At 44.5% G+C, this 24256-nt stretch overlaps 1 protein-coding gene across 4 annotated transcripts in view; it reads left to right on the forward strand.

Moving 5' to 3' along the window:
* The window catches only part of LUC7L (LUC7 like), a 53829-nt gene extending 33486 nt beyond the window's left edge, over positions 1-20343 (forward strand). For 2 of the 4 annotated variants that reach the window (XM_077142343.1, XM_077142345.1), the window contains 6 exons: positions 6203-6346; positions 9057-9233; positions 15305-15393; positions 17578-17607; positions 18096-18263; positions 18908-20341. In XM_077142343.1, coding sequence (XP_076998458.1) covers positions 6203-6346; positions 9057-9233; positions 15305-15393; positions 17578-17607; positions 18096-18263; positions 18908-19049 — 750 coding nt within the window. In that variant the 3' untranslated portion in view covers positions 19050-20341. Of the gene's footprint in view, positions 1-6202; positions 6347-9056; positions 9234-15304; positions 15394-17577; positions 17608-18095; positions 18264-18907 lie in introns of all 4 variants that reach the window. The other 2 variants (XM_077142347.1, XM_077142344.1) reach the window with 2 other exon arrangements.
* Positions 20344-24256: the final 3913 nt, after the last annotated feature.

A 24256-nucleotide genomic window follows, 5' to 3' on the forward strand; every position in this document is an offset into this window, starting at 1 on the left:
CTCAAAAACACACTCTTAAACAACAAGTGGGTCAAAGAAGAAATTGCAAGAGAAATTAGTAAATACCTAGAGGCAAATGAAAATGAAGACACGACATATCAAAACTTATGGGACGCAGCAAAGGCAGTGCTAAGAGGGAAATTTATTGCCCTAAATGCCTTTATCAGAAAAGAAGAAAAGGCAAAAATGCAGGAATTAACTGTCCACTTGGAAGAACTGGAGAAAGAACAGCAAACTAATCCCAAAGCAAGCAAAAGGAAAGAAATAACAAAGATTAGAGCGGGAATAAATGAAATTGAAAACATGAAAACAATAGAGAAAATCAATAAGACCAGAAGTTGGTTCTATGAGAAAATCAACAAGATTGATGGGCCTTTAGCAAGATTGACAAAAAGAAGAATAGGATGCAAATAAATAAGATTAGAAATGGAAGAGGAGACATAACTACTGACCTCACAGAAATAAAGGAGGTAATAACAGGATACTATGAACAACTTTACGCTAATAAATACAACAATTTAGATGAAATGGACGGGTTCCTGGAAAGACATGAGCAACCAACTTTGACTCAAGAAGAAATAGACGACCTCAACAAACCAATCACAAGTAAAGAGATTGAATTAGTTATTCAAAAGCACCCTAAAAAGAAAAGTCCAGGACCAGACGGCTTCACATGTGAATTCTATCAAACATTCCAGAAAGAATTAGTACCTACTCTCCTCAAACTCTTCAACATAATCGAAGTGGAGGGAAAACTACCTAATTCATTCTATGAAGCCAACATCACCCTCATACCAAAACCAGGCAAAGATATTACAAAAAAAAAACTACAGACCAATCTCTCTAATGAATATAGATGCAAAAATCCTCAATAAAATTCTAGCAAATCATATCCAACAACACATTAAAAGAATTATACATCATGACCAAGTAGGATTCATCCCAGGTATGCAAGGATGGTTCAACATAAGAAAATTAATGTAATACACCATATCAACAAATCAAAGCAGAAAAATCACATGATCATCTCAATTGATGCAGAGAAGGCATTTGACAAGATTCAACATCCTTTCCTGCTGAAAACACTTCAAAAGATAGGAATACAAGGGAACTTCCTTAAAATGATAGAGGGAATATATGAAAAATCCACAGCTAATATCATCCTCAATGGGGAAAAATTGAAAACTTTCCCCCTAAGATCAGGAACAAGACAAGGATGTCCACTATCACCACTATTATTCAGCATTGTGTTGGAAGTTCTAGCCAGAGCAATTAGGCAAGAAAAAGAAATACAAGGCATCAAAATTGGAAAGGAAGAAGTAAAACTATCACTGTTTGCAGACGATATGATACTATATGTAGAAAACCCAGAAAAATCCACAACAAAATTACTAGAGCTAATAAATGAGTACAGCAAAGTAGCAGGCTACAAGATCAACATTCAAAAATCTGTAGCTTTTCTATACACTAGTAATGAACAAGCTGAGGCGGAAATCAAGAAACGAATCCCATTTACAATCGCAACTAAAAGAATAAAATACCTAGGAATAAATTTAACCAAAGAGACAAAAAACCTATATAAAGAAAACTACAAAAAACTGCTAAAAGAAATCACAGAAGACCTAAATAGATGGAAGGGCATACCGTGTTCATGGATTGGAAGACTAAATATAATTAAGATGTCAATCCTACCTAAACTGATCTACAGATTCAATGCAATACCAATCAAAATCCCAACAACTTATTTTTCAGAATTAGAAAAACCAATAAGCAAATTTATCTGGAAGGGCAGGTTGTCCCGAATTGCTAAAAACATCTTGAGGAAAAAAAACGAAGCTGGAGGTCTAGCGATGCCGGACTTTAAGGCATATTATGAAGCCACAGTGGTCAAAACAGCATGGTATTGGCATAAAGATAGATATATCAACCAATGGAATCGAATAGAGTGCTCAGATAAAGACCCTCTCATCTATGGACATTTGATCTTTGATAAGGCAGTCAAGCCAACTCACCTGGGACAGAACAGTCTCTTCAATAAATGGTGCCTAGAGAACTGGATATCCATAAGTAAAAGAATGAAAGAAGACCCGTATCTCACACCTTATACAAAAATTAACTCAAAATGGATCAAAGATCTAAACATTAGGTCTAAGACCATAAAACAGTTAGAGGAAAATGTAGGGAGATATCTTACGAATCTTACAACTGGAGGCGGTTTTATGGACCTTAAACCTAAAGCAAGAGCAGTGAAGAAGGAAATAAATAAATGGGAGCTCCTCAAAATTAAACACTTTTGTGCATCAAAGAACTTCATCAAGAAAGTATAAAGACAGCCTACACAATGGGAGACAATATTTGGAAACGACATATCAGATAAAGGTCTAGTATCCAGAATTTATAAAGAGATTGTTCAACTCAACAACAAAAAGACAGCCAATCCAATTACAAAATGGGAAAAAGACTTAAACAGACACCTACCAGAAGAAGAAATACGGATGACCAAGAGGCACATGAAGAGATGCTCAATGTCCCTGGCCATTAGAGAAATGCAAATCAAAACCACAATGAGATATCATCTCACACCCACCAGAATGGCCATTATCAACAAAACAGAAAATGACAAGTGCTGGAGAGGATGCGGAGAAAGAGGCACACTTATCCACTGTTGGTGGGAATGTCAAAGGGTGCAACCACTGTGGAAGGCAGTTTGGCGGTTCCTCAAAAAGCTGAATATAGAATTGCCATACGACCCAGCAATACCATTGCTGGGAATATACTCAAAGGACTTAAGGGCAAAGACACAAACGGACATTTGCACACCAATGTTTATAGCAGCGTTATTTACAATTGCAAAGAGATGGAAACAGCCAAAATGTCCATCAACAGAAGAATGGCTAAACAAACTGTGGTATATACATACGATGGAATATTATGCGGCTTTAAGACAAGATAAACTTATGAACCATGTAATAACATGGATGGACCTAGAGAATATTATGCTGAGTGAATCCAGCCAAAAACTAAAGGACAAATACTGTATGGTCCCACTGATGTGAACGGACATTCGAGAATAAACTTGAAATATGTCGTTGGTAACAGAGTTCAGCAGGAGTTAGAAACAGGGTAAGACAATGGGTAATTGAAGCTGAAGGGATACAGACTGTGCAACAGGACTAGATACAAAAACTCAAAAATGGACAGCACAATAATACCTAATTGTAAAGTAATCATGTTAAAACACTGAATGAAGCTGCATCTGAGCTATAGGGGTTTTTTTGTTTTTGTTTGCTTGTTTGTTTGTTTGTTGTTGTTGTTTTTTACTATTATTACTACTTTTATTTCTTTTCTTTATATTAACATTTTATATCTTTTTCTGTTGTGTTGCTAGTTCCTCTAAACCGATGCAAATGTACTAAGAAACGATGATCATGCATCTCTGTGATGATGTTAAGAATTACTGAATGCATATGTAGAACGGTATGATTTCTAAATGTTGTGTTAATTTCTTTTTCTTTTTCTTTCCGTTAATAAAATAAATAAATAAATAAATAAAATAAAAAAAACCTATACAGCATTATTTTTGAGTTGCTACTTATCTCTTGTTATTTCTTTTTTCCCACTTCATTGTTGGTGTTGGTTTGATGGGGGGGGTTTCCTATGGGGTAGCTCACCGTCCACAAAGTCTTTCCTCTTCTGGTGAAAAAAAAATTATAGCTGAAATCAGTGTCTTTGCCTTTCCATGATATGGGGATGTGGTGGAATCAAAGCCGGCAGGATGAAAGCACAAAAACTTCCTGTTTCCAGCTGTTTTCCTCAGCAGAGATTTTTTTTTCTCCCAAAGATGATCCTTCCTTTCAAGGGGCTTTTTTTCTTTTTTTTTAAATTAATTAAAGAAAAAAAAAGAAATTAACCCAACATTTAGAAATCATTCCATTCTACATATGCAATCAGTAATTCTTAATATCATCACATAGATGCATGATCATCATTTCTTAGTACATTTGCATCTATTTAGAAGAACTAGCAAAACAACAGAAAAATATGATATAGAATGTTAATATAGAGAAAAAAATAAAAATAATAATAATAGTACAAAAAAAAACAGACAAAAAAAAACCTATAGCTCAGATGCAGCTTCATTCAGTGTTTTAACTTGATTACTTTACACTTAGGTATTATTGTGCTGTCCATTTTTGAGTTTTTGTATCTAGTCCTGTTGCACAGTCTGTATCCCTTCAGCTCCAATCACCCATTATCTTACCCTGTTTCTAACTCCTGCTGGACTCTGTTATCAATGACATATTCCAAGTTTATTCTCGAATGTCGGTTCACATCAGTGGGACCATACAGTATTTGTCCTTTAGTTTTTGGCTAGACTCACTCAGCATAATGTTCTCTAGGTCCATCCATGTTATTACATGCTTCATAAGTTTATTCTGTCTTAAAGCTGCATAATATCCCATCGTTATGTATATACCACAGTTTGTTTAGCCACTCGTCTGTTGATGGACACGTGAGATGCTTTTATAAATTTTATATTTATGGATATTTCCTATTGATTTTCTTTCTCTAGAGAACCCTAATACACCATATATAAAATTCCAGCAGCCTTTTTTTTTACAGAAATGGAAAAACTGATCCACAAATTCATATGAAATTCCAAGACGCCCCAATAGACAGTAGTGTCTTTGAAAAGAATAACAGCGATGGACGATTCAAACTTCCTGATATCAAAACTTACTGCAAAGCTAAAGTACTTAAAATCCATGTTGTGCTGGCATAAGGATAGACATGTGAACCAATGGAATAGAATTGAGAATCCAGAGATGAAGCCATATACATCTGTGAGCAGTTGATTTTCTACAAGAAGGCCATGTTCCTTGAATGGGGAATCATAGTCCCATCAACAAATGGTTTGGAATAACTGAAAATCCGCATGCAAAAGAATGAATGTGGAGCACTGTTAGCATATGCAAAAAAATTAATTCAAAGTATATCAGTGACCAAAATAAAAATAAGAGTAGTATAAAACTCTTACAAGAAAACATAGGGATAGGATATATCTTCAGGACCTTGTAGTCGGCAATGGATTTTTGGGTTTTACACCAGAGCACAAGCAACAAAAGATAAAATAGATAAAATGGACTTCATCAAAATTAAAAATACTGAAGGACATTACCAAGAAAGTGAAAAGACACCCTGCAGAATGAGAAAAAATATTTGGAAACCATTTATCTGGTTAAGGTATAATATCTAGAATATTATAAAGAACTGTAACAATTCAACAACACAAAAAACAAACAACCCAATTTAAAAGTGGGCCAAAGATTTGAACAGACAAGTCTCTAAAGAAGACATTCAGAAAACCACTACATATATGAAAATGTGTTCAACATTATTAGCCATTAATGAAATGAAAATTTAACTATAATGAGATACTGCTAGGCTGGCTACCATTAACCCGCCTGAAAGTAACAGGCCTTGGCGTGAATGTGGAGAAACGGGACTCTAGTGGTTGGTGGTGGGAACCTAAAGTGGCGCAACCACAGTGGAAAGCAGTTTGCTGGTTCCTCAGAAAGTTGAACGTAGAATCACTGTATGGCCTGACAATTCCATTCCTAGGTATATACCCCAAAGAATTGAAAGCAAGAACTCAGGTGTACATTTATACACCAGTATTTATGACAGCATTGTTCACAATAGCCAAGAGGTGAAAGCACCCCCCGTGCCTGTCAACAAGATGAATTGATAAATAAAATGTGTTCATCACATTCAGTGGAAAATTACTGAGTTATAAAAAGAAATGCTGGTACATGCAACAAGATGGATGAAACGTAAAGACATCATTTTGAGTGAGAGACGTGAAATAAAAGAAGAAATGTATGATTTATCTTATATGAAATGCTTAGAATAAGGAAATTCATAGACAAAGCAAAATAGTGGTTACCAGTAGTGGGGGACGGTGCAGTGGAGAGTAATTAAATATTGAGTATGAATTTGCGTTGGGATGAGGAAAATAGTTTGGAAATAGAGAGTGGTAAAAGTTATACAATGTTAGTGTCAAGTAGTTGTCCATTGTTTGAAGTGGTTAAAATTATTTTTATATTATGTCTGTGTTACCACAACTAAACACACATAGCTTTCTTCAAAAATCTTTTTCTTTTGGATGTCTGCTTACCTGATTTTTTCTCTGTCCTCTCAGGCAGAAAAAGTTCATGAGTTGAATGAAGAAATAGGAAAACTCCTTGCTAAAGCCGAGCAGCTTGGAGCAGAAGGAAATGTGGATGAATCACAGAAGATCCTTACGGAAGTGGAGAAAGTTCGTGCAAAGAAAAAAGAAGCTGAGGTTGGTTAGAGAAATGTCCTTGGGGAAAGGGAAAGCCTCGAGACTCACGAGAGAGTTTACCTTCTGGGCTCCAAGTAAGCGTGCCTGTGGCCTGGAACTGGCTATCCCCCTTCCGTTTGTTAACCCCTGGGGGGTGCCTCAGTGGAGAATGTCAGCAGTTGTGCTTGTTTACTGAGAAGGCTTGTTGAGGAGCTAGCAGAGCAGTATTGAATCTGTGAACGCTGTCTCGTAGAAGGCTGCGTAGACACTGGTTTTACTGTGTCCCCTGCTTCCCCTGTCCAGGTCCCTCTGTATCCCCCTGGAGTTTGGGGGCTCTTGTTTTACTGCGCTATTGTGGCTGGGATCACATTGACTACAGATTGCAATGACGAGTGGAACCTGATGTTCTTAGGGGAGTGAGATTCTTAATGGGACTGCTTTTTTGGCAGTGAGAACAGTGGGTTTGGTGGGTAGCAAGGGGGTAGGGTCAGGCTTGGGGTGTGGGGCCAGGATGGACTGCAGTGTGGTAAAGAGGCAGTGCCTAGGAAACTGGGTCAGGGACTTATTGTCTGTATCATCAGTGACCATTTTCTCCACGGGTTCCCTTATTCTCAGGATCCCACTGGTATTGGAAGAAAGAGATGGTGCCTGTGACCTCCGTGCAAGGTCAGACCAGATGCTGGGAGGTTTACTAAGTGCTGCCTGTGTGCCAGGCATGCTTCCAGTTGTGAGCTAAGGTCCTTCTTCATGGAGGCTGAGTCCTGGGGTGCAGAAAGAAGAACATGTGAACAAATGATGAGATTCATCAAGATAAATGTTCACAAGAAATGGGGTTCTGGGTTTGAGTATGACTTAGGGTCCACAGGCGCTCTGGGGCGAAGATCTACAGCTGAAAAGGTTGTTCAAATGGAGTGGTGGTAGGTAGAGTCGAGGAGATCATGTGTGTGTGTTGTTGGCATGAGTCTGAATTTCGGTCTCCCGTGCCCATGGCTTGGTTTGGTGCCAGGTGTGCAGTGATGACCAGCGACGTGAAGACAGATGGTGCTCAGGGCTCTAGGTGTTGGGCATGCCCCTGAGGCCTATGCCGAGTGGGGAGCCGGAGCGATGGGACCACCCAGGAGTGGGCCGGCTGGGCTGAAAGTGGGGCAGCAGAGCATTGATTGAAGAACAGGGAACCCTTGATAACAGTTTCAGTCACTCAGATTTGTGTTTGCAGAAGATAGTTGAGAGTTTATTTTTATTGTTTTTAAGCCTTTTTGTTTTGAGATACTTGTAGATTCCTACGCAGTTGTTAGAAATAATTCAGAGAGCTCCTGGGCTCCATTTACCATCTTCCCTGAGCAGCATCCTTCACAGCCCAAGGCTGGGTCAGGATGCAGATGCCCGCAGGGCCCCAAGTAGCCACTGGTCTGCTCTGTTTCTGTGGTCTCTAGAGTCATTTGAAGAATGTTATGTAAGTGGAATCATGTAGTGCATGACCTTTTAGGATTGGCTTTTTTCATTCAGCATAATTACAGAATTTAGTTAGATGTTAGAGAGTGGCATTTAAAGGTCAAAACTACAGAAAGGGACAAAATAGTACCACAGATATCCATGTACCCACAGTTTATTGTTGTTTGAGATTTTTTCTTTTAATGAAAGTTGTAATATATTATAATGAAAATCCAAGCTCCCCTTTTTCCTCCTCCCTAGTCTCAGTTCTGTCCCCCCAAAGAGGCACCCACCATAACTGAGTGCTCATTTCATACATTTATGACTTACACACGTATGCTCATCAGCTGTGTGAATCTGCAGTGACCCATTGGGCATACCACTCCACCCCTGGCACTGCCCCTCAGCACTGCCACACACACCTACCTCAGTTCTTTCCTCCACGTAGGAGTCTTTGTGTCCATTGGTGGCTTCTAGGTTGTGCAGTGAATGTACTCCCTGTCTGCTGGCACATGGGCAAGAATTTTCCAAGGCCTACACCTTGAAGAAGAATTTCTGACAGTAGTAGATAATTTTCCATTTTAACAGACCACTGAATTGCACTCTCCATTGGTTGTACCACCTTCTCACCAGCAGCGTATGAAAATGTACTAGGTGACAAGGGCTCTTCTGTCTGCATTTCCTAGTGAATGCTTTGCAGTGTCATTAGTAGGAGATTTTAATTTGAAGATAAGCAGCAGTAACCAGGCTTCTCATTTCATTCTGTTGTTGTTGTTACATTTTGCCTGGAGTTTGGGTAAGCTATTTTCTGTGATTGAACTTGATATTCCTCAGTGGCTCTGGGGGCAGCGTTTATTTTATTCCATTCTGTTCTGCACATTTTTTCCTTTGAGAAAGTATCTAATGTATTTGTCTTTCCAAACTTCAGTTGTTGGAGCTACACTGGGATACCATTTCCTGAATTTTGGGGCACAATCTCCATGGCTGGCTCTGTGTTTTTTGCTTTTGTGGTTGTTGTTTGTGAAGACCCCTGTTGAAAATTCCCACTTCTTGTTTCTCTGGTCCTCATGAAGCTCTTGATGCTGCAGAGTTTTTGCCTTCCTGGTGGTCTCTGAGAACAGGCAGATCTCTGCTCTAAAGTCATGGCTGTTACTTCATTTCTTAAATAAAGTGTGAAATGGAATTGCTTTTAAACATCTGAAGCTTTGTAAACAGGTCAGTTTTTGTTCTTTCTTTAAAAATCACCTCTTGGTGGCCAGTCGTTCTTACCTTGCTTTTACCTTTCTCTTCCCTTCTGCAGGAGGAATACAGAAACTCCATGCCTGCCTCCAGTTTCCAGCAACAGAAACTGCGTGTCTGCGAGGTCTGCTCAGCCTACCTTGGTCTCCATGATAACGACCGTCGTCTTGCAGACCACTTTGGTGGCAAGTTACACTTGGGGTTCATTCAGATCCGAGAGAAGCTTGACCAGTTGAGGGTAAGATATGATGCATTGTGGCTGCACAGCAATCTGAGAGGTCTTTTGGTCATATTCACATTTTTTTAACCCTAGAAAGTCTTGTGTTTTCATCCTCCCTAAGAACTTGACTTGAATTTTACAATGAGAGACTCAGATTTCCTCACTTAAGGTTTTGCACAAGAGACGTAAGATATCAGGCTCCAGACGGACCGTGGAGATTTGTTTCGACTGAGCCCCTTCTTTTACAGAATGAAATGACAGGGTCTGGTCCCAGCGTACAGACTACTCTTTCTCACCTCTGAAATCAGTTCTGCTTGGAGAAAGGAAATACACTCAGTAGCCACTAGTTTTCCTCCTTGGACAGAAGCAGGTGGCTGGAGAATGGTTGGACTGGACACCAGTTACAGGCACTGGCGTCTGGCCTTTGACTCTTGGGATTGGGAAGTAACCTGGCCTTCCTGATAGCCCTGCAGTCAGCCTCTACCCTGTCCTCAGGGTTCTGCACTCCCCTGCATTAGGATGAAACAACCTGAAATCTTATGTAGACAATTAAGAAGGAAGGTTACACTTATCACAGATACTTTGAGTCGTCATTCTTCAGGCTTGATGGAGCCTTCACCCAGGGAGCCCAGGATAGGATGTTGGGAATAGGCAGAATTTTCTTCCAGGTGCCTGGGATCTGGCAGGATGACACGGCACCCCTGACTCAGGACACTAGTTGATCCCTCGTTCAGCACCAGTGCCCAGGAAAGAGCAGTCCTGTGACTGAGGAGGGCTCTCCAGTGGGTGACGGTGAATTTGGACCCAGGAAGAGATTGTGGAGAACAGAGAGGGAGGGGTGCTGGCTGTGAGGATATTTTTATTTCCATGCCCAGTAGCCTATTTTTTTTTTGTATGCTATTTAGTGGGTGTCACATTTCGTTCTTTTTCCATGTAAATATCCCATTATTGCAGCATCATTTGTTCAGTTTGTGTGTTGGGGGTCTGGTTACGGGGGAGTCCTTGGGCTGGGAATCAAACCCATGTCTTCTGCATGGCAGATGAGAATTCTACCACTGAACTCCCTTGCATACATCCCCAGTAGAATTTTGAAAAAACGAATATACTCTGTTACACATGTTCTGGGTTGGAATTTTGAAGATTATAGTTACGGAAGATATGAAAATATTTTATGTCTATTCAATGGACTATAAACATATTTTTGATACTTACCCACTATTACCCTCATTTAAAAATTTGCTCTCATCAGTTGGAAATGTTGTACCCCCTTTCTCTTAGAAATTGAATTTTCATTCCATATCATCTTGAAATTGTCCTAATATGATATCTTTTTACACCTTCATCTATCTTAGCATATATCTCTGCATTTGAAATTTGAATATGTTGAAATGTTTTTCCTGAAACATTAAGAACTGAAGGGTTAATGTCATCTAAAAGCATGTTTTCTTGTCAGTTTTGAGTGGTATACAGTAGATCAAAAACAAGAATATATATATTAACTATTTTTAAATTCTTTGAATTATACAGTATAGTTATAAAAATAATACAGACTCCATATAAAGAACTCCGAACTACTGGGATCCCGAGGTTCTAGTTGGCTAGCTGCCGAAATGCAATATACCAGAAACAGAGTGGCTTTTAAAAGGGGAAATTTAATAAGTTGCTAGTTTACAGTTCTAAGGCCGAGAAAATGTCCCAATTAAAACAAGTATATAGAGATGTCCAATGTAAGGCATCCAGGTAAAGATAACCTTGGTTCAAGAAGGCCGATGGAGTTCAGAATTTCTCACTCATCTGGAAGGGCACATGGCGAGCACGGTGTCATCTGCTGGCTTCCTGTCCTGGCTTCCTGTTTCATGAGGTTCCTTAGGAGGCGTTTTCCTTCGTTAACTCCAAAGGTCTCTGGCTGGTGGACTCTACTTCTCATGGCTGTGTTGTTCTGCTCTGGTCTCTCTGAATCTCCCGTTCTCCAGAATGTTTCCTCTTTTATAGGACTCCAGAAACTAATCAAAACCCAGCCAAATGGGTGGAGACAGCCTCTACCTAATCCAGCATAACAACCAATCTTGACTAAATCCCATCTCCAGGGAGATGATCTAATTACAGTTTCAAACATACAGTACTGAATAGGAATTAGAAGAAACGGCTGCCTTTACAAAATGAGGTTAGAATTAAAACATGGCTTTTCTAGGGTACATACATCATTTCAAACAAACACACCCAGATAGCCATATCTACCAATTTTAACATTTTGCCACATCATTCCATCTGTCCATCCTCTCTGACTATATATAAATCCATTTTCTTAACATGTGAGTGTAGGTTGTGTGCTCCTTGAATTCTTGGTACTCCAGATACAAATTTCTAAGAACAAAGAAATTTGCTTACGTACCACCTTAAGTGCAGTTATCGTAATTCAAGCAATTTAATATGAATATAAAGCTTGCAGTCTGTTTTCCGTATGTCCCAATGTTTCTTTGAGCCTTTTCTCCTCCCCTGCTAGATCCCATCCAGGATCCTGTATTGTGTTTATCGTCATCTCTCTAGTTGTTTTTTTTTAAATTGTAGTAACATGTATACGACATAAACTTCCCATATCAACCACTCCCAAGCATCCCATGCAGTGGCATTAATAAAGTCACAGCATTTGCCCTCAGCACCCCCCAGTATTCAAATGTCCTTGTGTCCCCAAGCACAGACCCTGCACCCTAGTGCGTTTTCTTCCCATTTTCCCTGCCCTGGTCCCTGTGAGCTTGCATGGTCTTCCGTGTTTCCTTTGTGCTTACCATGGGGCTTAAATTTAGCATCCTAAATCTATGACAGTCTTGTTTGGTTTGATAGCAACTTAGTATATACTTAAGTTTACACATTCTGAGTCATTTTATGCATTTGCTTTTTAGGTCCTGTAAGATGCAAAACGTGGACTTAGAAGCCAAAAGTATGATAGTAATGGCATTTTTATTTACCCCTGGCATTACCCTTACCAGAGGTCTTTCTTTTCTTTATGTGGCTTCAGTCTATTGCCTATTTTATTTTCCTTTCAACCTGCAGCTCTTGTAGGGATGCTCTAGTAGTGGTAAGCTGCCTCAGCTTTTGGTTATCTTGGAATTTTTTAATCATTTTTTTTTAATTGCGAAATATAACATTTGTACCAAAAAGCAATAAATTTCTAAGTACATGTCCTAAGTAGCTATAGGACAGATTGTAAAGTTTCGTATGGGTTATAGTTCCATAGTTTTTCGTTTTTTCTTCTAGCTTCTCTGAGACACTGGAGACCAACAGAAATATCAATATAATGTCTTAGCACTCCTACTTATTTGTTAAATCCTAAATCTTTTCTGTTATACTCCTCCTTCTCTTTAAATAACTTATATGCAAGGCAGTGGCTCAGAAGGCAGAGACCTGGGTTCGGGTCCCAGTGCCTGCCCATGCAGAAAGTAAAAAAAAATAACATTCATACATAAAAGCAATAAATTTCAAAGTACATTACAACAGTTAGCAGTAGAACAGATTTCAGAGTTTGGTATGGGTTACAGTTCCACAATTTTAGGTTTTATTTTTAGCTGCTCTAACGTACAGGAGGCTTAAAGAAATAACAATATAATGAGTCAGCAATCGTTCCTATTTGTTAAACCCTACCTTCTCTGTGTAACTCCACTATCACCTTGGATCTTTCTCCCACCCTTTAGGGGTGTTCTAACTTTTTCATGTTGGAAGGGCTGCCGATCATATGGGCTAGGGGGATAGAACTAGGTATTGTTCTAGAGAGGCTGGCCACTCTGCGTTTCAGGATTTATGTGGTCCACGCTCCCTCATTTTTAAAAGAGAGTTTTGCCAGATAGAGAATTCTTGGCTGGCAGTTTTTTGCTTTGAGCCCTTTAAAAATGTCATCCCACTGCCTTCTTGCCTCCATGGTTTCCATGAGAAATCACTTCATCTCATTGAGGCTCCCTTGTTTCCTTTTCCTTATGTTTATGTTGATATGATTCAGGCTCTGTTAATTTTTCTTCGTTCTGTCCTCTTTCTACCCTTCAGACTGGATCGTTTTGATATTTTTATCTTCACTGAAGAAAAGTTCACTGATTCTTTCTTCTGCAAGCTCCAGTCAGCTATTGAACCACTCAAGGGGATTTTTTATGTTCCAAAACTATTCTGCCTCAATGATGGTTTCTGATGCTTTAGTCTTTTCTTTTCCTGAGCCATTGTTTACTGTTTCCTTCTGTATTTTGTAACCTTTTGTTGAAATCTGATCATTTTTATATTTTAATGTAATATTGTCGAAATTTGGACTCTTGAGGCATCTGCTCCTTAAAAGCTTGTATCCAGCTAGTGTAACAACAGAGCTTTCCTTGAATGCCAGGAGCTAACAAGAGGAGGAAATAAAGAAGGCACCTTTCCCAGTCTCTGCAAATGTGGGAATGCTCTTCTTCAGGCAGAGAACAGCTCGAGAAGCATAGAAGCCTCCCTGGTCATTTTTGGGCATGTGCATATGGCCATGACATATTCCCCTGTTTACGTGGCTCTTCCCTAGGAACTATTTTCTCCCAGACCTGAGCGCTGTGTCCGGGGAACCCCTGCCCCCGGCACCATGCACGGGCCGCCTCCACAGTGTCCTTAAGAGAAAGTAGTGAGCCATTTTCTAAGTGTAGGGCCAGTTCTGTGTGGCAGGTCCCTCCAGCCACCTGCACACAGATGATAGGCAGACATTGACATTCCCGGCATGAGCACCTGGGTAACTGTGCTCCTTCTGAATAGGAGTTCCACCGCCAGCTCCACACCAAGCCTGGGAAGGGCAGAGAGGGCAGTCGGTGCACCAGGAGATCCTACCCTTTTCACGTCGCATCCATCCTGATTTATCTCTCACCCTGTTACTACAGTCCTTTAACTGGAGCTTTGAGAAAGATATTTCTACCAGTTCTTGCTTATTGGTCAGCACTCTTGTGGGGGATAAAGTGTCTCCCTCCACCATCTTAATTAGGGCCAAATAGGGATTTTTGTACGTTATTAAACTGTCTCTTAAAAAAGGAGAATGTGCCTTAGTTCAAAGAAGCTTCACTCACGCCAGTCCCTTGTTTGGTACCTAGAGGTGTTGACCCTTGGGGCTGCACAGCCCAGATAGGTTCAGGGTGGGGAGGGGGAGGCTTTTCTTTTGTCAAGTGGGAGCACCTTTTAGGGTCGGGGTGTAAGGGAGACAGAGTCAGCCTGTCGTCAGGCAGATCTGTTTCAGGAAAGAATGTGTGTGGTAGTTAATCCTTGAAGCTGTCAGTTCCTTGAGTGCACAGTCCAAAACACGAGACTAAGGAATTTGGCCCTAAATGGAAGAGGGGAAGGTCTGGGAACTGTTGTGAGGAGAGCAGGCTTCTCTGTCTTTGCTGTTCTCTTACTCTGGAGAGTTGTTGCTTTCACCTACACCTAGGAGCAAGGACGGCCCTCTGGGGCAGATGAAAGTGGTGACCTTCATCTGGTGATTCGCTCCCTGGGGAGCTGGCCTTCAGACCTCCGCTCAGGGCTGCATTTCACTTGCAGAAAGACGAGGGCGTTGATGGGCTTTGAGGGGTGGGTGTTAGGGGTAGGAGACATGCAGATGGTACTTTTGAGCCAAGCTTTTGTTGATTGTTTTTCCGTAAAGGTGTCTCCCCTTGCGTTCAAGCTGTGCAAGCTGGTACGGTAGCTGGGGGCACACCTTTCCAGGCCAGAGGCCGTCTCAGGACAGTCGTGCCTTGGCAGCGGGGGCTTGGTTAGACACATCTGTCCTGTTTCATCACCAAATTTGGGGAGTCTTCTTTGATAAAAACTAACGTTTTGTTTTATTTTAAAGCAACACAGTAAACTGTGTTATAGAAGTATAGTATTTATTTTAGAAGATGCAGTTTGTTGCTGAATTTATCAAATGTAAATAGCATTTTTTTAATGTGTTGTCTTCACTGTTAACAAGCTTTAGAAATGAAATGTGTAACTGTTTCCTTAGAATTTTCCCTAGATTTAAAATTACCAGAAGAAGGTCATATGAATACGCTTTGTTAAACAAAATGCACTTTCAGTTGTATAGCTTTCTCTCACCTCACTTTCCCCATTTTTTATTTGTTTAGAAAACTGTTGCTGAAAAGCAAGAGAAGAGAAATCAGGACCGCTTGAGGAGAAGAGAGGAAAGGGAGCGAGAGGAAAGGCTGAGCAGGAGGTAAGCCTTTTGCCTAGGTGAAGGGTGGCACTGACCCCACCTGTGTCTGGCGTGCAGCCTAGACAGGTACACGCTCGTGCCCGTGGAGCCCTACACCGTTCAGCGGCCTTGTTGCTTGTGAAGGTGAAGAGCTGTTAAATCCCTACTTGGCCATTACGAGAAAAACACGTGGTATATTCAAAAGAGCATAGGCCTTTGGGTGCTGGTGGGAGATGGTGTGTTCATACTGCTGGGACAAACCATCACGAACAGACAACCGCAGCAACAAACTCAGGCCAGCCTGGTTGTCTGTGTTGACTTAGTATTTCTGTGAAGAGAAGAGAGATGGGGAAGGAGAGTCCCTTCATTGCACCCATGCAGCCACTCAGAGCAGGGTCTGATTCCAACGCAGCGCTCAGCAAACAAGGGACAGGAGCTCTGATGGGAGCTGGGAGCACTGTGTCCCCCATGGCGATAATCTGCTGTGGGAAGGGGCTAGAGCCAGTGTATGCCTCCTGGCATTGACTCTGGTGGAATAGAGCCGCTGGGTAGCCTTCTGCAGAGGAGAAATGGGGTCTCATTGCCTCAGGACACTGCAACCCTGCTGAGAGCAGAGTAGGGGGTGCTGGGTGGAAGTTGGGAGACAAGGGGAGGTTATGGGCAAGTGCAGGTAAAGGGGTGGTAGTTTGAATTGGGTGAGCAGCAGGCGGCATCTGGGGCCAGAGTTGAGCCATTGCTGCTGGCTGAGTGGCCTGAAGAGGGGAGATTGAGCTGCATCAGGCGAGGGGAGAGAAGGTTCTCCTGGGAGACGCCAGGTGTGGACGTTGGGGTGTGGGTGGGGCTCAAGAAAAGGTCTGAGCAGGAAGTGACCTACTTGTCCTTCTGAGATCCAGGGAGCTGGGGAAGGTTGAGTGCTCATCGTAGTGTGTGGGTTTTTCTCTAGTAGACTTTTGTATAAGTCCAAGCACTATAAACACAGCAAGCAAAGCACACAAGCCCCACTGGCATGGCGCCTGCTGCTGTGGGCATCATCGTCCCCTTGCCGCTTGGGGTGTCCAGTAGCAGGACCTGCATGCCCTCTGCTTTGCTGAGTGGCTGAGCAGCCAGAGCATGGAGGAGGCGTGCTGTGTACAGCCATCTCTTTTAAGTGAAATCTAATCTTTTCCCACCATTTGGCCTCTCATTTATTTGTTTGTTTATTTTAATTAGAGAAGTTGTGGGTTTACAGAACAGTCATACTTAAAATGCAGGATTCCCACACAGCACCCTGTGGTTAACACTCTGCTTTGGTGTGAAACATTCATCAGAATTAACGAAAGCACAAATTTATAATTGTGCTTTTTACTATAGTTAATGGTTTAACCTGGGGTCACTGTATCGTGCATTTCCATGGATTTTTTTAGTTTTTATTTTATTCTAGTAACATATACAACTTAAAATTTCTCCTTTTAACAACATACAAGTTTCTGCTTCAGTGGTGTCAGTTCTGTTCACAGTATTGTGCGTCCATCACTGCAGCGTCTGTCATCAGAACTTCTGTTCTCTGCCCCTTCCCACCCAGCCCCAGCCTCTGTTCTAGATTCTCACTCTCTTGAGTTTGCCTTAATTTCTTTTTTGTGGACTAATTTTTTTAAAAAAATTTTGAGTGGTACTCTGGTAATCCTCATTGTTTATGTTTTGTTTCATAAGATTCCTTAGAATTCCTGGGACACAGGAATTTAACATTTAAAATGATAGTATTGCAAAGGCTGCTTTCTGGACGTTTTGTCAAATCGCCTTCCACCCACATGAGGACAGGCTTGGCCATGTTCCCCAGCCCGTGCTGGTGCACACAGTGTAGGGTGGAGGGACCCTCTTGGCACTGTGGGGTTCCTGAAGGGGCCATGCTGCCCTCACCTGGCAGGAGACCCACCTTTCAAAATGGAGGCTTTGCTGTGATTTTAGTATCTTTGTACTCTGCCCTTGTCCGGCACAGTGTCCAGGGTGAGGACAGAGCTGGCTGCTGAACACAGGGTGCAGCCATGCACATCTGGCACCCGGCACTGCTTCTTTCCTGGGGGCGTGCACTGGCAGGAGGGTGCCAAGGCTGGCAGACAAGGTCTCTGGGGAGGCTGACACCCTGACTGCCCAGAGGTGTGGGCCGTCCCCCAGGTGCCAAGGCCTGTGGGTATTTGGGGAGGTTGTTGATTGTTTTTCCTTTTTTAGGTCTGCATCCAGAACCAGAGATCGCAGGAGGTAGGCTTCCAGATCTAGTACAGAGTTCTCAAAGTTTTTTTTTCACATGTAGTTTTCTAAATAGTTAATTTTTATAACTTGCCAGTTGCAATCTGGTGGACAGGGCAGGAACTGGGAAGCAAGATCTGCTGTCATTGGGCTTGGTCGTGGTTGGCACAGTGGAGGAACCCACGTAGTTAGTAAGTGGAGGGAAGTGGGCTTGCACAGAGTTTCCTGGCAGAGGTGTTTTCCCAAGGCATCGGTGCCACAGGGCTGGCCTGACATGAACAATAGGAGTAGTTTGAGCCTAGCCTGTCAGTTCATGCGGAAAAGAGGGGTCTGCCAGAAACTGTGAGTAGAACCTGCTGAGAGGAGGCTTCCGGGGTGATGCTGCTGCTGGTTCCCAGGGAGTGCAGCAGAGAGGAGGGTCCCTGGGCCAGGGAGCAGTCGCACTATTGGGTTGGCTGCCTTGAAGTCCTGTTCAGAGCCCTCATTTCCTCTCGCTGCAGGTCCCGCTCCCGGGACCGCCGTCGCCGGCGGTCGAGGTCCACCTCCCGGGAGCGGAGGAAGTCCTCCCGATCCCATTCCCGAGACAGACACCGGCGCCACCGGAGCCGCTCCCGGAGCCACAGCCGGGGCCATCGCCGGGCTTCCAGGGACCGGAGTTCAAAATACAGGTAACTGCTCTGACTCCTTCCATAGCTGCAGCCAGGAGCAATCCCTTCCCTGTGTGTTCCCAGGGTCTGCTGGGGGCTGGTGCCCACCTGGCAGGGACGGACTGGGCCTGGGACTGGGACTGAAAGCCTGGCCAGGTGTCTGTGGCGCTGTTAGGCCTCCTCAGCCCATGGCCACAGCGGGGACTCAGAAAGACGGAACAGAATGGGAGATGGGCCTGGGAGCAGCTCTCACTCGGGCACGGCCCCGCTCGCTGCAATCACACTGCATGCCACGTGCCGCCCGGGTTGGAGCACTCACACTTCAGTGCACCTCCAACCATTTTACAGACCCTGGGCTGACTATCCCTCTCATGTGCAGTATGCAGTCAGGCCAAAATTTTTGGTTTGAGCTTTTTTTTCTTTTTTTCCTTCTTTTTGTTATTATACACATTATAATTTTGTTGTAGTTGCCCTTGCTCAATTTACGTTATAAAATAAACTTTCCATGCTATTAAAAGGTCTTTGCAAATGTCAGTTCTTACTGGCAGTTGAAGGTTGCTTGGGGGACAGAGTGGCGAGTCTTGGCCTTGCCCGGTGTGGGGCACCTTTGCAACCAGCCAAAGGGAGACGAGACCTCCACTGAGCTTCTGGTTCCTATTTCCCAGGTTTTCCAGGGAGCGGGCTTCGAGGGAGGAGTCCTGGGAGAGAGGACGGAGCGAGAGGGGTGCTGCTGACTGGAGGCTCGAGAGCTCCAATGGAAAGACAGCGCCACGGAGATCAGAGGAGAAGGAGGCCGGCGAGCTCTGAGTCCACTGCAGCGTGTAAATCGTCTTAGGATGCTCGGCAAAGCCCGAAGTTACCCTTCACATTTGCTGAATATGACTCATCTTTTGTAGTTCAAAGTTTCTATTGTTTTTGGAGCTAGCCGTGAGTTTCTAGAGATGTACAGAGTGGCTCCTGTGTTTTGGGGTTCTGTTGAGTAGGAATAATAAACCTGACGGACCGCCTTGAAACGCGACCTATCGCTCGTGGTGCGCGTTGCTCTGTGGTGGGGGCGTCCACGCTGCGCCTTGCGGGTGGCCGTGCCTCTGTGGTAGGCAGAAAGACCCTGGTACTGCCCTCGTTTCTGTGAGCTCTGCTCACCTCTGAGACCCTGAGGCCTTGGTCATTGGAGCAGGCCTTAATGATTGGCACCCGCACGCTGTGGGACCTGCCCTTTGCCCCAGGCCTCCCACCTGACAGGTGGCGCAGGTGTGTACGCGGTGTTCTTGGGGGTGCTTCGCTGCCTTCTGCCTACTCAGGTGAGCTGTGCTGCACAGCTCCTTCCTCCGACTTCTTAGGGCAAAGAAAGGCTCTGGGTAATACCCAGATGGCAGCCCGAAGTCCTCAGAGGAGAGGGGGTGCTGACTTAGGCGGGGCATGGATGGGGTTCTGCCAGCAGCTGCAGATTCTGTTAACTGCCCTCGGCTCTTGGGCAGGTACATGAGTACCAAAACGAGCCCTTAAAAGCACTGCTGTGTCAGCTTCTCTGGACACTGAGAGCGCCTCCCTTTTCTGCTTTTCTGGGATTTGTTTCTTTAGCTTTGGGTGGGGCCTGCACAGTCCTGCCCCTTCGGCCTGGGTGCCTCAGTGGGGTACGGCGCTGGTGTCCACAGCGTTTTTCTGGGCGTGATGGTCCCAGCTCTGGGAGGACACATGGGCAGGAGATCCCCCGACACCCTCTTCCCTGTGCAACCCAGCCCTCATCTGCATGGAAAAGGAATGGGGAGGGAAACCTGTTCTGGTCAATTTGTGATTGGCATTTCATTTGCAAATATCATGGTATATGTTGTTTTATTTACTTATTTTTTACTAGCACTTTTACGTACTTATAAGTTGAATCTCATTAAAGGTTTGTGTTTCTGGGTTTCTGTGTGGCACCTGGCCCTGCCCCTGGTTGTGGGGATGAGTACCTGAGGCTGGCCCACTGTTCCCAGGGGCCGCACTGGAGGTGGCTGCCCATGCATAGGGCCGAGCACTTGTGCAGCCTTTCCCCTGTACTTGGCCACACAGGGCCTCACCACTGCCTCCCTTCAACCGCCCTCAGCGTCCTTACCACTGTGAATGCTGGGCCCTTTTCTGCCCAGGCACAGATGTGTGTGTGTCTGGCCAGGGGATGGGCTTCCTCAGAAAAGGAGCTGAGCCTGTGGCCTCCCCATGCTCCTCAGTAGCCTCCTGCACCCAGGCTCTGCCTTGAGGTCCACTCCAGGGAACCATGTTGTCCTATCTATTACTCAGTGGTGTGAGCCCCTCATTTCCTAGTGGACACGTCTGAGTCACCTTGCAGCTGGGTGCTGACGGGGCGCGTTTGAAGGCGCCAACCGCAGGGGCTCCTCAGCTCTCCAGGGCCTGGCCCCCCACCCAAGGGACCCAACTTTGCCTGCCATCCAGGCTGGGGCAGCACTGAAGGAGTTGGGATCGACACACCGGCCTCCCCTGTGGGACTCCTTGTCCATGTTCACATGATGGAAAAGATAAGGAGCGTAAACTGCGGCTTTGCTTGGTTGGAGGTGCCACCGCCGTGCCAGCAGGCAGGGGCACTCCTCCCATATTGGTTTGTGTGCACAGGGACCACCCCCTTCAGGTTGAGGAAGTAGTTGTAGTAGGGAAGCCTGGGTGGTTAAGGGGGTCTTGGGAAGGGAGAGACAAAATGGGTACGAGCTGGGTTAGGGGTCCCTACTGTGACTTTGCAAGTGACAGGCACAGGTGCTGGCCTGGTGGGATGAGATGCGGTGCCTGCATCTTCAAAGCACTCGGCTTCTTACTATCATCCCTGCCGGAGGCTCTCCGAGGGACATGGCTTCAAAAAGGAGGGGCCGCCAGAAAGCGGGGGGTTGAGGCAGCCCTCACTGTCTGGCTTTCAAAGCCTCAGGAGTCCTGGAGGGATGGGCGGCAGGGCGCTTGTGTACCCTTCCCCCACTGCTCTCCGTGGTTCTTTTTCCGGGTGCTAGGTAGGGGGCAGAGGAGGCTCCTGAGGAGCAGTTGGGTGACAGCAGAGCGCTTCTTAGGGAGGGGGTGCCCAGCACATCACCAGGAGCGAGAGCTCGGTGGGCAGTGTCCCCAGAGGGATCCTGGGCTAGGAATGGGCTGCAGTGGGGGTTGGCCACACCAGCCCCTTCTCTGGGGAGACTGGCCCGATGCCCACGTTCCAGACTTTGCTGTGTCAGAACCACCTGGGGCATTTGTGAAATGGGACTGCCAGGCTGCGCTCCTGGCCTTGGGTTCAGGTCTTGCTGCCTTCTGCCTTCTGACTCTAGCTCAACATGCCTCATGGGCTCTGGCCACTACGCCTGGGGCTGGACCCCGGTCTATACAATGCCCACTGGAGACAGCCTCATCCATCCTTCGCCCTGCCTGGGCACCGTACCAGGACACCAGCTCGTCCCAGCAGGCTGCATGCACCCACGTACCTCATCGCAGTAGGCTCTCCATCCCGTCACGCCAGCGCCTCCAAGGCCGACAGGTTGCAGGGACAGGGTTCACTTCTGTTTGATTCGTGTTTGAGCATCTTGTTGTCTTGTTTACCTTTTGAGTCCCTTTTCTCTAAGTTACCTTTTTATCCTCTTGCCCGTTTTCCTTATTCTTTTTTTTTTTTTAATTGAAATGTACAGGACAGTTACTAAAATAAAAAACACATACCTCAACCAGAGAACTCCAGCAATCCCTACCTACCTCTCTCCCAGGTACCCAGACCCACCAATGTTAACATTTTGCCACATTTGTTACCCTTTCTGTCCATTTATTTATTCTCTAAACTATCGAGAGTAGGTTGCATGGTCTTTAAACACTTAATATTTCCAGGTCCTTTGACATAAAGCTACAGTCTGTATTCCACTTCTTTTGTATATCTCAATAATGTCCCTTTGAGCCTTTTCTCCTCCCTTGCCAGAACCCATTGAGGATCATGTATTGCCTTTGATTACTGTCTCCTAACTCCCTTTCTCCCTTCCTTCCATGGATATACAATATAAATTTTCCCATCTCAACCACTTGTAGTGGTTGGCTTTTTTTTTTTTTGGCTTTAAACACTTTAAATTTGTTGTTATACTACCTTCTATCTCCATGGTTTCTGATGAGAAATTGGCATTTAATCTTACTGGACTCCTTGTACTTGATACATTGTTTGAATTTTGCTGCCTTCCCACTCCTCTCTCCCTCTGGCTTGCAGCATTTGATTGTCTCGTGCTGCCCTGTCCATGTCGGGTTGCCCTCAGGTGCCTCCGGCTCTGCTGGCCGCTCTCCATGCTTTCCACTGCCTGCTCTTCAGGATGGGTCATCTCAGCTGTCTGCAGGTTCTCTGATCCTTTCTTCTGCGGGCTCCAATCTGCTATTGAACCTCCACAGGGAATTTTTTTTTGGAGGAGGGAGGCTGTACGCGGTCCAGAGATGGAACCCGGGTCTCCCGCCTAGAAGGCGAGCACTCTGCCACTGGAGCACCCGTGCACCTTCTGTAGGGAATTTTAATTTCTGCCACTGAAGCCTTCATCTGCGTTTGGTTCCTTTTCATAATTTCCATCCCTCTTTTGATAGCCTCTTTGTGTTATCACTTTCTTGATTTCCTTTAGTTCTTGCAGCATGTTTAGACCTCTTATTTAAGGAGGAACTGGTGCTCCTTGAGTGGTTTCTAACGGTTTAAACTTCTCCTCTGCCCGGCCATTGCTTCTTATTTCTTCATGTGTTTTGTAACTTTTTATTAAAACCTGGACTAGTTTTGATAATGTTAATGTGTTAGCACTGGAATTTAGATATGAGGTGTCTGTTCCTTAAGCTTGTATGTAGCTAGTGTTACCATAGCACTTTCCTTGAATGCCAGAAAGGAGGAAGAGAACACTGTCCCAGGCTTTGGGCACTGCCTGCGTGAGGGGGCCCGTCTTTGAGGTTTGGCCCTGGCCAGGTGTAGAGGCCTCCCTGGCCTTTTCTGTGCATACAGCCATGGGAATGTCCCCATTTACACAGAGAAACGTCTCTTCCCTCGGAAATGGCTTCCTCCTGGTTCCTGGCACGGAGCTGTGTCCTACAGCCAGCAACCCCTTGCCATGGGCAGCCCTGACTTGACTGCTTTCCTGCAGCGTTTTTCATGGCTTCTTCTACCCCTTCGAAGTCCGTCTGTCTGTCTGATGTTTATCCTTTTTTTTTTTTTTTTTTTGGAGCAGTTAAGTCATTTGTAGTCAATGCAGTTAATACTATATTTGGTTTTATTGTTAGCATCTCATTTTGGGCTATTTATCAGACCCATTATTTTTCTTTCCATTTTTTGCCCTTTCATGGAGGTGGGGGTGGAGTTGCCTTGGAAAGTCTTTAACAGTCTGGTTTTCCCTCTCTGACTGGATAGTGGTCCGCCCTGTTCCTGGTCTGCATTGTCCTAGAGTTTTTAACATGCGCACTCACTGTGTTAGGCTGAATCATGGCCCCAAAGATGTCCAGCCAGGTTCCAGCCCTAGATACAAGGTGAATATTGGAAAAGGGACTTTGGGCCCCTGAATAAACCTGCAGATGGCAGATTCTCCTGACCTATACAGGGCAGCCCTAAAGGTAGTAAAAAGGGTCCCTGCGAGAAGGAGGCAGCCTTGTGGCCTGTGAGAGTAGGTGCCACCAGCCTGTAAGGTGGAGGAGTCCCAGCTTGGAGCTGGAAGAGGAAAAGGTTCTCCTTAGGCCGTGCAGACACCCTTTGAACTCCCACCTGTATGCTGGTAAGAGAATGAACTTGTGTTGTTTTAAGTCACCAAAGTGGTGGTGACCCCCCTTACAGCAGCTATCGGAAACAAACATCGTCAGCGTCTAAAGTTAATCCTAGAAAATCTCTGTCTGCCTCCCAGACGAGGACCAAAGAGTGCTTGGACTCCGGGGGTCACCTTCTGATTCTCTTTTAACCCCACAGACATTGTGGTTTCATATACAGCCAGTGTTTGTTTCCATCTATGCATATTTATCTCTTTCATTTTTACTCATTCCTCCTTGCATATCAGATGTTCCCC

Source organism: Tamandua tetradactyla, chromosome 23, assembly GCF_023851605.1.
Source record: "Tamandua tetradactyla isolate mTamTet1 chromosome 23, mTamTet1.pri, whole genome shotgun sequence".
Taxonomy (NCBI): domain Eukaryota; kingdom Metazoa; phylum Chordata; class Mammalia; order Pilosa; family Myrmecophagidae; genus Tamandua; species Tamandua tetradactyla.